Source organism: Balaenoptera musculus, chromosome 6 (assembly GCF_009873245.2).
Source record: "Balaenoptera musculus isolate JJ_BM4_2016_0621 chromosome 6, mBalMus1.pri.v3, whole genome shotgun sequence".
NCBI classification, from domain to species: domain Eukaryota; kingdom Metazoa; phylum Chordata; class Mammalia; order Artiodactyla; family Balaenopteridae; genus Balaenoptera; species Balaenoptera musculus.
Genome location: NC_045790.1, coordinates 25,813,587 through 25,827,669, shown reverse-complemented (window position 1 = coordinate 25,827,669; position 14,083 = coordinate 25,813,587). Strand labels below are relative to the sequence as shown.

The 14,083-nt window shown below is 36.6% G+C and overlaps 1 protein-coding gene across 6 annotated transcripts in view; it reads right to left on the bottom strand.

Annotated features, from left to right (window-relative positions):
- Positions 1-284: 284 nt before the first annotated feature.
- The window catches only part of MFSD14B (major facilitator superfamily domain containing 14B), an 84,950-nt gene continuing 71,151 nt past the window's right edge, over positions 285-14,083 (bottom strand). For 4 of the 6 annotated variants that reach the window (XM_036855020.1, XM_036855022.1, XM_036855023.1 and 1 more), the window contains 7 exons: positions 12,327-12,545; positions 10,548-10,661; positions 7,797-7,868; positions 6,270-6,382; positions 4,676-4,773; positions 2,761-2,903; positions 285-2,061 (listed from right to left, as the gene is read on the bottom strand). In XM_036855020.1, the coding sequence (XP_036710915.1) occupies positions 1,810-2,061; positions 2,761-2,903; positions 4,676-4,773; positions 6,270-6,382; positions 7,797-7,868; positions 10,548-10,661; positions 12,327-12,545 (1,011 nt within the window). In that variant the 3' untranslated portion in view covers positions 285-1,809. Of the gene's footprint in view, positions 2,062-2,760; positions 2,904-4,675; positions 4,774-6,269; positions 6,383-7,796; positions 7,869-10,547; positions 10,662-12,326; positions 12,546-14,083 lie in introns of those variants that run through there. The other 2 variants (XR_005020269.1, XM_036855025.1) reach the window with 2 other exon arrangements.

Sequence of the window (14,083 nt, the reverse complement as noted above, 5' to 3'; positions counted from 1 at the left end):
CACTTGGGTTGCTTCCACCTTTTGGTTACTGTGAATGATGCTGCTAATAAACATGGGTGTACAAGTATTTTGTATCCCTGCTTTTTTTAAAAATAAAAAATAGTTGTGATCTCTTTTTGAAGATCACAACTTTTTGAAGGGAGGTTTTGAAATGAAACTTATTTTGAAAATACACATATCTTCTGCATTAGCTTAAGGACTAAAAACTTATTTCAGTTGAAAGTCACCCAAAGGAGAACCCAAAGATCAATGGTATTGTTCGCTTTAAAGAAACACAAAAGACATAAAAGTATCCATTGCAAATTTATTATGCATTAGGAAGCTTAACTTAAAAACCAACAGCATAGTAAAAAGATATGTTATCTTTGTTCACAGCAGAACAGGTTTCAAAATATATTTTCTTTTAAATGTATTCAGTCAGTACACAATCCTTTATAAAAGTTGTATATATTTTTTTCTGTCAATACCTTCATTACATTTATAAATACAAGATTTATATAGCACCCCATCAAAAAAAATTAAAACTCCTTATGAATATCTACATATATTTCATACCTATAAAACTTTCAAAGGAGTGCTATGTTAAAGATGGGCCCTAGTTAATGGTCCACTTACTGGTGCAGGAAAATACATATAATCTGTAAAGTTTTCTTTGTCCATAAAACATCTCAAAAAATTAGCAAGACACTTATTGTGAAACTGAGCTTCTTAAACCATCATATTTTAGAAAGGAATTTGCTGTGCATATTCCCATGAGATTCAAATGGCAGACAGATAGGTGAAAATAAAGACTGACTGAAAACAAATGCTTACATAGAGCAGTTAAGGCAGGTGTGTGATGAATGAGAAACACTGGAAAGTAAGACACAGGAGATGTGGGTGGGAGCAAATATAGTAAGAATGCATTACGTGAGTCTAAACTTGGATATAAACTCCACTGGTATCCAGTTACTAACTCTCATTCTCACTTAGGAATGTTTACATTGTTGAAAACTTTCTTACAAGCACCCTCCAATTTCTATGTTGCCACCAGAATGGCTGATGTATGTTTTTCTTCTGTAAAATCACCTTGGATCTAACCAAAACATTAGGTCCAGGAATCTGAATTGCTAGTTCTTCATGATTTAAATTTATTAAAAAATTTTCCTTCATCTGGTGAAGGTTATCACTAATATTATTACTGCCCAGAGGTGTATATGCTGAATTTCATTCTAGCCAAGAATAGGAAGTACAGAGAAGGAAAGGAGAGTAAGACTAGTTATTTGCTTGACCTTTGAACAAAGGCAATAGATCCCTGATACTGAGTGACCCTTGGAGCGGCCACTCATAAACACCTATGGGCTAAACGGGCACAGTTCAGAGAAACAGGAGGGAAGAAAATATGGGATTCTTTATCTCAAATTTTGCCAGAGAAGGCAGTTGTACTATAATCCTGCACCTTCTACCGAAAAGGACATGGTCACTCTTACTCTGGAGTTATTAAAGGAAAGTCATCCTTTCTACCAGAGATGACTTTTTCTGAGTTTCAAAGTGTGGATTCCAGATAACTTTGAGAGTTGCATATTATTTGCAGAAAAGTATTTCAAACCTTAACTTGTTCTAACATATAAACAGAAAGAAAAAGAATGGTAGAAAAGGAAGAGGAGGAGGAAGGGGAGGGAGATGAGGGATGGAGGTGGTTACTTCTCAAACTCGGCCCTGAAGGATGCCACTAGTATCTCCCCTCCAGCACCATGAAGTCTCCAGTGTGGTGTGGCTCCCCCATGGCTCTCAGAGATGGAGTCTACAGAATTCTCGTTTCTGCAGAGTTTATAGCTCAGTGCACTGATTCCCAGGCTCCTCGAAGGAAGAGAGCTCCCAGATGCTGCTGTCCTGCAGTAGTGGCTCAATGTCTTCATCACTGCCTCGTTCTGGAGTGTTGGTCAGGCTGCCGCTGATGCTGTTGCTATGTTTTTGAATTCCACTGCCTTTACTGTATTCAGGGATGAATAAGGCAACCAGAAAAGACATAAGAACTATACATGCCCCAAATAAAAACGGTGGGCCTGGGATGACAGCTCCCTGATGGGTGTGGGAAACAAATGAAGATGAAGAATTTGGTTAGTCTTTCAAATCAAAATTAGTCCTGGACGACCCCAAAAAAGCACACCACTGAAAAGTGAGTTACTTTCTCATAAGCAAATGTTCATTAAGTGTCATAGCAAATTCTAACAAAGCCTGGTGTCTGGAATATGATGGAGGGCAACTAATCACTGCTTTGTGCACCACTTTCCAACAGCTTAACCAAACATGTAAACAACAGTTGTTTACCTCTAATCCTGCCCTGTGACCTGAGATTATGCACTATGTACATGAACAGTAATTCCAATTTTGTATAGAAATCTATATTAAATATAGCTTGGAAGGAGGGAAGTAATAGCAAATAAATAGTAGAAAAAGCACTCTAGCTCAAATTCTAGCTGGAATTTTAGGTCATTTCATCTTTTATTTGGCCTGAGCTTCACCAGAGGACAGCATTCTGATCAGAGTAATTATATAGGTGAAAACAGAATCTGAACAAAGTTAAGACAAATCTTTTACATAAGATATTAAATCATTGAAATGATCCCTCCCTAGTCACAGGAAGCAATGAACATAGCACTTACTACTGTCAAATACAATAGTATTATAAAAATAAGAACTTTCCAAATTTAAGGTCAGAAGATTTTGCTATAATCAGACACAATTGCTATTGTAAACCTAGACTTATTACCAAATTACCTGCAGGGCAGCATTGTTAGAATTCAATTCCAGTTCCAACTCAGTCAGTTCCACGTGGAACATGTAGAATATGAAGCCATACAGGGCTGGCCCCAGGCCATTACACAGTCCTCTTATTCCAGTTATGATACCCTGGGCAACTCCTAAATCAGAAAAAAGAGAAGGGAGCCAGTATTCTCAGATAAGCATCTCAAGATTGGAGACTTAACAGTACTTTCTTACTAATATGAAATACTGCTTCTGCTGGACTGAGTAGTCTGGGCTTTGGAAAGTAGATTTTAGGGACTTTACCCATCATATTTTCATTCATTGCACAAATGTTTCCTTGGTTTTCTATGTCCTTTTAATGCTATCCTCACTCCCTGTCCTAAGATCTATAGGATATGAAATGACAGTGATGTTTCTAAAATCCTTTTGAGGCTGAATTCCCTAACAGCAGAGCTTCCTATAATCAGGGAATAATAAAAAGTTTTAATATTCTCCATTTATAGGCAATTTACACTTTTCTGTGGATTGAGATTTTCCTTTTCTACTCATTTAATGGTGTTTTTACAATAAAAATCTGCCCTTTGCCTCTTGTATCCCCCCTGCCCATGTGTGAGTACAGAGGTCCTGATGCTGTGTGCTCCCAGCACCTTCAGACAGATTCTGTTCCTCACAGCGACCTCCATACTCCAGGTCCATCTCCCTGTACACCTCTACTGAAAAATCCCACAAGTGCTAATTTCTAGATATCTCTGGTATCTAATGTGGCAGGTAAAAAATTAGCTTGAACCATGAGATGAATGTTTCTGTAAATCAAAAATGGTCAAATATAATTCAACCTAATACAGTGTGTTCTAATAAGTTTATATGCTGACATTCAGAAACATCTGTATTAATACATGTAAGCATAAAAAAGGCCAAAGAAAATTCATGCCCTGAGAGATAGGATAGTGTCTCTTAGATGCTGAGGCAATGCCCATCCTTCACAGATAGCTCATGCCTTTACTTCAAGCACAACACCTCCCTAAGGATGCAGTCAGCTAAGTTAACATAACCAGGGTAACACACAGAATTTGTGGTCTTCAAATGATACTGCTATATTTAAAATAGATAACCAACAAGGACCTACTGTAAAAAAAAAAAAAAAGATTAAAAAAAAATAAAAGTAGATATGAATAAGATGGCAAATTTCTGATGTGGAAAAATAGGTGCAATGAATAAACTATCTTTTCCAATCTAGTTTTTTACTGAAACTTTAAAAATATCTCTAAGGCATTAAAATTTTTTTCTTCTAAAATTCACTACTTCCTGACTACAGTCAGGTAAGTCATTAAGTGATGGAGAAAGAAAAGGATTAATTGTGGCAGTAGGAACTGCTTGATAGGGAAGCCAGAGGCACAGAAGGATGAAGTAAGAGTCTAGACAGAGTGCTACTCTACATAGTCATCTTAATTTTGTCTCTCACTCTGCATCCAATTATCAAGAACTACTCAGATTTATTTTTCTTTATCCACTCAAAGAATCATTTCCTAAACTGAGTAATAGACTCTGAGTGATTCCAAATTAAAGAAATTTCAGTGATTAAATAAAGAACTCATTGTTTTACTAACTAGTCTGTTAAAATATGATTAAAGTCTAGTAAATTCTAAATTCTAACGGTGACAAATAAAAGAGGAGTCAAAACTGAAAAGAGAAAATGGATAGTTGTCTTAGTATTCTGACCTGCTGAGTCCAGATTTCAAAAATATGATCAAAGATCAAAGTAGGAAGGAAAACAGAATTTTCCTATTTGCCAAAGTAAATAGGTATGATTGTTGAGCAGGGACCACATGGCTGTAACCTCTTGCTCTGTTGATGTGAAGACAGGCTCAGAGTTGCTCATGCTTATGGCAGGTACGTCTCCGTTGAAGGAGGAAAACAGTGACCTCACCTTGCTGATCTGACTCTGCATTCCGAGAGACGAGGGCACTGACTGCTGGAAATGTGATGCTGGACATGGCGGCCACGGTCCCTGCTGCCCACATCATCCTGCAAAGACAGGACAGGCTGCGGTCAGGGAGCAGGCCAGCCCCAATGAGCTTGCTGTTCAGAGTACAAACAATGGCAAAAGCACAAAATGCTTTCTGTTTTCTTCTGTTAAGTTGCATTTATTTTTTTCCTCTTTAAAAATGGATTTTTTTTTTTTTTTAACCTAGAAGGTTATGCATCTGTTAATACTGATCACTTCACGGGCTGGGAAAGTTTCATTTCTTTATTTTACCTCTGTCAAATCTGTTCTTCCTGGTTTCCCTATTACCATATTTAGATGCAAGCTCAATGAAATGCAAAAGGATTTCTTGTTTCTATAAGTACCACATTTTCCCTACCAATTTTCCACTTTTTTCTTTGTACTTCTCAAAGGCTCACCTCCATACTGTCTTTGAGCTGCTCAGTTTTCTACTCCTCAATAAAGTGTTGTGTGCCACCGACAGAAAAAGTTGGTGGCACACAACACTTCAGAGACCTGAAGTTCAGGATGACATCCTGCAGACTTCCAAGTGTGCTTCCTTTAGACCTTTGTTTTTTTCTCAATGAAAGGGACCTACATGTGTGTCAGTATTAGGCATTGAGTGTGAGCAAAGTGAGGCCCCAACTGGGCTTAAAACCTGCTTGGCCAGACTCTCTTGGGGACGACATGCACGTCCTTACTTAAAAGGAAAAACCCTTTAGGTCAACAGAATCTTTCTAAGGTACCATGAGTTTGACAGAATCAGCTACTGAACCAAAGTTCATGGGACTGAAATTAAGATTTCCAAGAACAAGAAGAATCAACCACTGACCACCTAAAGCATTTCGAGTTCTTCTAAATTGTGTCATCCATTTATGACTGCAAAATGGGGACCAACTCAAATATCTAAAACAGAGATATGAACTGTAGTATTTGGTAGCCAGGCACATAGGGAAACTTGCCACACAACAAAATAGCACTCAAAATTCTTTTTATTTCTTCTTATTCCACAGGGCTTAATTTGACCTTCCTTCCTCTTAATGGGAATCTAATACACTAGGAGTAATAACTGATCAGGATACACAAGATTCTGGAGGAGATCTCAGTGTTCATCTAACTCATATGCTTTATATTATAAAGGTTATGTCACTGTCCAAAGTCACTCAGCTAATGATAGTAGTAAATCCCACCATAATCAGTCATTTTTCCTTATCTTCTTGTTTTGTTTTTGCCTATAATGTGTTGTCTCCAAAAATTGACAAATGTGTTTAAAAATTAGGCATAAAACTTTTTTTCGGAGGGCCAGAGGAAGTAACAACTCACTGAAAGCCTGCTGAGGTGAAGGCAATCTATCCAAATAATCCTAAATTACCAGCTCTACCCTTCCCCAAATTAAGTCTAAACAGTTTTTGAAATGTTGAATACACTATGCCAGTAAAATAACTCCTGCTTCCTTCACATCACACTCAACTAATTCGAGCTCCTCTAAAAGATACATCTGTCTATTAGTTCATGAGAATCCATGGGAGAGGCTTACCATGCCTGAGATCCAAAACCGTACCAGGCTAACTGGAACATCTGAAAACCCAAACCAAGGAGAACGGTGTTCTTATTCCCTAATGATCTCATCAAGATGGTAAGAAAGACCGTCTGCAAAGCAAAGGGGATAATCCTGAGTAATCATATGAACACAAGCACAAGATTTGATGCAAGTTCTGTGGGGAAGCACATTAATGGTGACCAAGAATCTCAAAATGGCAGACCACCTGACCTAAGACCTTGGAGGCCGTGCAGTACTGATGTAGCTCTAAAGGGGTGAAACTTCGGGGCCTTCCCAGACTAACCTGGGCTCAGGGCCTTCGGCCTCCTCCCCAGAAACCTGTTTATCTGGTGCTTATCACTTCCCAAAAGGTCATCACAGCTGTTCAACAGTTACTGTGATTGAGAAGAAAATGCCTCCGCCTCTTTGGAGAAATGCCAATAATTTAACCACCAGTGAACAGCAAACCCCTGATGAACATTTACAGAGTATGTGGGATTTTGGTGGGGGTTAACAGTTTCACAAAGTTGGACTGATACAAATGTGATTTTAACAAATATGTACTCTGCTAAAAAATTAGGTGAGACAGCCTGAAAAGGCATAGGATAAAAGATGAATCTGGGCTAATCGACTAACCAGAGTTAATATAAAAAACAAGCCAAAATCAAATTTACAAGCAAATTTACATTTGCTGATACAGTTAAAAAAAAATAAAAGGCCCTTGGTTTGATGCATTCTTATGAGCCTTGTCAATTCTAATATTTGGGCAAAGCAATTTTGCAGCCTTCTCTTTTCTCTTTGAGAGAGTTATCACAGAAGAGTGCTCCACCTGGCCTACCATGCTTTAAAGCAGCATATAGCTGTTCCAGGGAAATAGCCTCGTAACAGTCCCATATGATATAGTGAACGCATCTAAGCATATCAATGAATTAATTTAAAAGCACATATGCCCTGCCTTTTGTGGTCCTATAATAGATGAGGAAACATTTAATAAATACTCTTTACTCATTACATATATCCTAATGTACTGACTTACCACATTTCTTCAGTCCTGGGGACAGCAAGGATTGTAATAGTTACAAAATTTCATTTCTGCTTTTCACCTTCATTACTTTTCAATATTAAAATAATATTGAAACATTTTTCTGGTTAATTTTGCAATACTGGAGTTAGATTGTGGTTGGTGGTTGTAAAAGCAAATTTTTATTTGCTGAATTGATCCATTAGAGGTAACAACATGTACTCTACAAAGTATTGAAAAGTTGTGTTAAATTCCTCCTAAATCATAACCTTAAGATTCTATTAAAAATGGAATAACTCTATGGTCTGTATCCATGTCAGTTTACTGGGTTTGATATTATACCATAGGGCACAAGATGTTACCATGGCAGAGGTGGAGGGGAACTGAGGTAGCGGTGCAGGAGATCTCCATGAATATTTCTTTGCAGCTTCCTATGAATCTACAGTTACTTCAGATTAAAAACATTAAAAAAAAAAAAAAGGGATGGGTAAAATAACACTCACCTGAGCCACAATAGACAGAATTCCTACCATAGCTATGAATGCTGCAATTTTAACAGATCCAAAACCTATGACCTGTGGAAATGAAAACACTTTGTAATACAGATATTATAAAAATAAGGAATGTTATGTTCCATTAAAGCCATAGAATAAAATAGTTGAGGAAAGTTCATAAAACCTTGACAATGGCAAATTAGGCAGTGCTCAAAGTTGAACCTATTTAACCAATAATTTATATCTAAATCTGTCATAAGAAATAATTATAAGCAGCACAACTTAATTTAATATTAAATATTAAGATAATATTTTCTACTGTAGGCCTACCTATTTTTTTCATATCCATCCCCATCTGCAACCCACCAAGAGACAAATATAACATTATCAAGCGTTAGAGAGAACATGAAGAAAATGATTCGATTTTTGATGCTGCCAACACAGAGTATGCTCACTGGCAAAGTCAGTGGCTCTCAACTTTGGCTGCACATTAAAATCATGTGGGCAACCGAGAAGGGGAGAAGAGAAGAAGGGAGAGGGGAGAAATGAGATGCTGGAATCCACTTGAGACCAATTGAATCAGACTCTCTGGGCCCAGACACAGGTATGTTTTAAAAAGCTTCCACGGTGATTCTAATTCTAAAGAGCAGCCAAAGTTAGCTGGTAATGATTTCTAAGCCTCTTAATCTTAACAGCAGCTCTGAAATGCCTACTAAAACTTTAAAGTTTTAAATATCAAGTTTTTATTTGCCCTATCTATTGAAACTTTATAAAATTCAGAAAAAAACTTTAAAAGTTATTGTATACAATCTTCACATTTCATAAATGACCGTCTTGCTTCAAGTTACACAACTAGCTAATAAAAAGAGTTAGAGCTAGAACCTCTGGTTCCCAAACCAGTGCTGCTGACATTAACAATATCCTATTACTCTCTAATCAAATGCAATTTTAAAAAATTGGAATCTATTTCTCAGTCTAATTTGTAAATATATATATATTTTTAATTGAAGTATTGCTGATTTACAATGCGTCAGTTTCTGCTGTACAGCAAAGTGACTCAGTTATACATAATACACATTCTCTTTTATATTCTTTTCCATTACGGTTTATCCCAGGACACTGAATATATAGTTCCTTGTGCTATACAGTAGGACCCTGTTGTCCATCCATTCTATATGTAATAGTTTGCATCTACTAACCCCAAACTCCCAGTCCACCCCTCCCCACACCCCCTGTAAATATATTTTTAAAACAGCTTTATTGAGACAGAATTAAAATACCATACAATTCACCCATTACAAGTGTACAACTCAATGGTTTTAGTTTTATATTCACAGAGTTGGGAAATTATCACCATGATCAATTTTAAAAGCTCTCATCATTCCTCAAAGAAACATGGTACCCCATTAGGATTCCCATTCCTCCAGCCTACTCTACCACCCAGCCAATAATCTACTTTCTATCTCTATGGATTTATTTATTCTGAGCATTTCATACAAATGGAATCATACTATATATGGTCTGGTTTCTTTCACTTATAATAATGTTTTCAAAGTTCACCCATGCTGTAGCATGTATCAGTGCTTCACTGCTTTTTACTGCCAAATAATAACATTCCGTTGTATAGATATTTCACATTTGTTGATCCATTTCATCAGTTAATAGGCATATGGGTAGTTTCTACTTTTTGGCTACTATGAATAATAATTTGTGTAACAGTTTTTGTACAGGTATGTGTTTTCAATTCTCTTGGCTATATACCTAGAAATAGATTTGCTGGGAACTCTATGTTGAACACTTTGAGAAGGAGACATGTTTTTTCACTTTCTTCCTTGGACGTTCCCATTTTTCCTACATTATTTTCTACATTAAATGCAAATTTAATGTAATTTAATGTATGCATATATAATTTTCTACATTAACTACACTATCTCACCACTCTTCCCTCTAAATCTCCAGCATCCACCCACCATAATGAGCAAAACAAAAATAAAACTGCTTGAAAAAAAGTTTTACTTAAACGTGCCACCATATAAAATATTGTAGTCTCATACTCTCAGGAAAACTATGAGAATGGAGAATTTAACAAATTTTATTTAAAAATATCTCTAAAAATAGAGGAATTTAGGAGGAGGGCTTCCAGTGAAATCAGTAAGAGACCAAGACAGGACTGCAGTGGAAGGCAACTCAGGTCTTAGCAATCCCAGAGACCTAAAACAACAGTTGGAAAAGGGAACTTTTTTTTTTAATTGCCGTAAGTCAATTGCCTTTTGGGGAGGACAAAGTAAAGTGTAAATTTTTAAAGAGAAAAATCAGAGGGGAGAAAAGATTATTTTGGTTATTGTTTGTGAGCCACCTTGAAGTCAGTCTACAGTGGTGTTGAGCTATGGCCTACTATAGATGGCTAAGCAAGCTGGCTGTGATCAGACCCAGGGGGTCAGGGCACTTCTGAAATAAACTTTACCTCTCTGTGAAATTTAATGGGTATTATTAAAGATTTAATAAATTCTGTTTCTACTAATTCTCTTTCTGTATAACTCTCAAAGAAATTTTTTCCACAGTAAACATTTTATTGTATTTTAAAAATTATTGCACTAAAGGTTTCCTGACTACTAATTATATGTCAGCACCTACATTTATAACTAGAAGCAAGTTAACACAATTTTTTTCTCTACAGTGTTTTCCCACAAAATACCTCTAGCCAGATCCCAATCTCTGATTTTCCTCATTTTCAAAAGCTACTAGGCACTCACTACTCACCTGCCTGAGATAAAGGAAAAAACTTGAATACTGTCCAGCCTCAGGAAGGTATGAAAGAAAAACGGTGATGCAGATTAGTAAGACGGTAGAATCTTTTCCAACTTTCTTCAGTGACTAGGAATAAGCAGAAATAGAAACATATAAAAAGCAAATAGATACTGATGTCACTGATATTCTGGGATATTGGCTGCACTGTTTTGATCTATTAAGGTGGATAACAAAAGATGAATGGATTATATATAAAAGGAATTGAGCCTTAACATTAAATCTATCACCATCTCTTAAAGGAGGTTAGAAGTCCTAATTTCAGAGGTATGTTTCAAATATTATAGCTTTCTCTCTCTTTTTTTTTTTTTTAAAAATTTGCTCATCTTTGTTAACAATACTGGTTCACATCCTGAAACAGACCCTGAACATGCTATGAACAGACCCTGAAAAAACATTGCTCCAGAACCTTTTAAGAAAATCTCATCTCTCTGTTTCATTCATAATACAACTCCTTTAAAGCCATAAACAGCACAGTGTTTTAATTACACATAAATTTACTCTATTCTTTAAAATGTTAGTATTAAATTTGCCTTTAAAATTGGTAGACAAATAAATATGCTCCAGCCATGGGGTCAGTGACGACAAGATTCTCTGACCAGTAACAACTTTTTGAATGTTACAACCTAGTCCAAAAATCCTATACCCCTCTCTACACAGGATGTTTGAGTAGACCAAAAGGTGCACCAAAAGTTGTCTACAGAGTGTAGAGTTCTGCAGTGCATTCTAGGTCATCATAACTGTAACCTTCATATAATTAAAAGCAAAAGTAGCTAATGTCTATTGGGACCTTGCTATATACCAGACACTAGACTGGTTAATTTATATACATTCACTGCAATCCTCATAACAGCCCTGAAAAGTAAGCCACAATAGTTCCACTACATAGAGGAATTTCTCTGTGTAGCTTGACCAGTACATGACAAGGTGGGAGGTCTGACTGCCTCCACTCCTGGTTTCCTTCTCTCCACACCTATTTCTTGATATCTGACATTACAGCACAAACAGAATGAGCAGGGTCCCCAGGTCATACAATGAGGGAGCTTTTTAGAAAAGAACTTCTCATGAGTTAGTTTTCTTATATGTATTTTTCCTAAAAGGTAAACTTAAGGGAAAAAAGCAAATATCAAATCTCTGGTTATGTTTTTCCACACATATTTTCTTCAAGAACAATTTCAAACCAGAGAAGGTGGGGAGAGAAGATTCTTCTTCTCAGTACTTTTTCTAGTTGTTAATGGGATTCCCCCATGACAAAAGAGAAAACAAAGACTCCATTCTATCCGCAAAAGACAAGTTCAACGTGGGTGTATATTAACAACTTAGATAATAACTACTTTAGTCGGTCCAAATGCATTTAACCTTTTTGAATTTAAGTGAATCGAAACAACCACTTCAAATGTCCACCTTCATTTATTTTGTTAAAAGAAAGATGAAAACAACTATGCAAAAAGAAAAAACCCTTCCTTCCCAAGTCTTCATCAGGGATAAACTGGACATTTCTTGTCTCTTCCCATAGGATAACCACATGCTTGACTTAAGAAGTAGCAATTCTATATATTCCTTGGTGTACAGTCTACCTCAGTCCCTTACTTGCAAATACATTTTTTCTATTTTTACTGGAGAAAAAAAATAGATCAACAACTGCTAGGATGCTTGAGACTGCAGGAATGTTCTTTTATTTGCATGGCTTAGAAAGATATTTAGGAAAGTAAATGTTTTCATGTTTTTATTTACCGCAAAAGGGTCTGCTTGTTTCCAAGAAATCTGAGCTCCCCAGGAAAGAGGTCTCATTTTCTCTGGCAAAGATTCTGGAACAGCCAATAAGATGAAGCAGATGTCCAGAAGAGCCACCACTGTGGCCACCAGCACAACAAGGCTGTCTCCATAACTGGCGGACAGGTATGCTCCAATGGCTGGGCTGCTGACCAGACTGGCTGCAAATGTGGCTGAGACCTATGGAAAAAGCACACTCTCACCCAGGGTCCCATCTGCTGCAGGTGCACACCTATATTCCTGTTCTCATCCAGGTTCCCACAGGTACATACCTAAAGCCATCCTTCCCTGGCTTAAAAAAGACAAAAGGATTGTGTTGCACACAACTTTTAAGAATGAAAAAGAATGAAAGTAATTTTGTTTTAAGGACTTGTTCACAAGCTATTAACTAATTGGAGTTATTCTAGAAAGCTACAAGAATGCAAAATAATGATTTGTTAGAAATAAAAATTGTAAAACCTCCCCCATAAATAAAATATACATGTTTTAATCTTCTTTATTTGGGGAATGGGGATGTAGAGAGAAAGGTATGAAAAAAATTTCTGCAGGGTTGATGATAAAACCTACAAATTATTCAGAGACTAGGCTTGATTTCATCTTCCAAAAACATGTACTGTTTCACCATTTCATTAGCACTGAGAGGGGAAAAATCTCTGGTAATCTTAGAAAAAGCTATAACAACAACAAAAAATCCAAAAAGATTTGTTGAGGGAGACGCCAAAGCTTTTTAAATGGAGAAATCCCCAGGCTAGGGACTTTTGTCATGCTGTCACCCCCAACCTCCACCTAATACCAGAGACCACTGAGTCAACTGATCACCCTTGCAACTTGAATCCACGTGAAGCTTCTTCACACTGCTTTCATATAAGCACGTAGAAGGCTCCCTTTATTGTGAAATGTAATCTGAATGTTCAGAAGCTTAAACGGGGAGTCTCCAAATTATAACCAGACTGAGTGTCAAAAGCACATTTATAATAAGTTGGTTATTTAAACTTCTAATGGATTTTAATAGAAACTACAGAAATCATTATCTATGATTGAAATTATGACTCCTGGGTAGGCAATAACACTTTTTCTTCATCCATCACCCCCTAACTGAATGTGAAAATACAACGTATTGGAAATTAGTATTATACTAAAAATATTATAAAAGCCAAAAGTAAAAAAATTTCTGGGGAAAAAAAGGGGGTATAGGGAATTCTAATTTGGGGAACAGGAATTCCCTGGTTCAATATTTATTGAGCATCTACTATGTGCCAGATAAATAAGAAGACAGAGCTCCTGCCCTTCAGGTTTTTTTCATTTTATTTAAGAAGATCAAGGCAATCATGTAACTTTATATTATAAATTGCAATGACATGCAAACAGCTATGGGAGCACTGCTGCAGCATCCTCACATGCTACGGAAGCACTGCTGCAGGGTCCTCAGGTGCTAATACTAACAACATCATACCTGCACAAAATGGGTCTTTCATTCATTTATTCGTAACAGTTTCCCACTACTTAATCCTTATCAAATTACTGTATGTAAATTGAGAAGATATTCTACAACTCAATGTACAAATAAAGAAACAATATATGTCTTAAGTTCACACAGATGAGCAAGAACTGGAAGCCATCTTCCAATTTCTCAAGTTAATCTTTCTCACTAAAATGCACAGTCAGACTTAGACCTAAATTTCAGCTAAAACTGCTTCTATAATTCCACAGCATTCCAA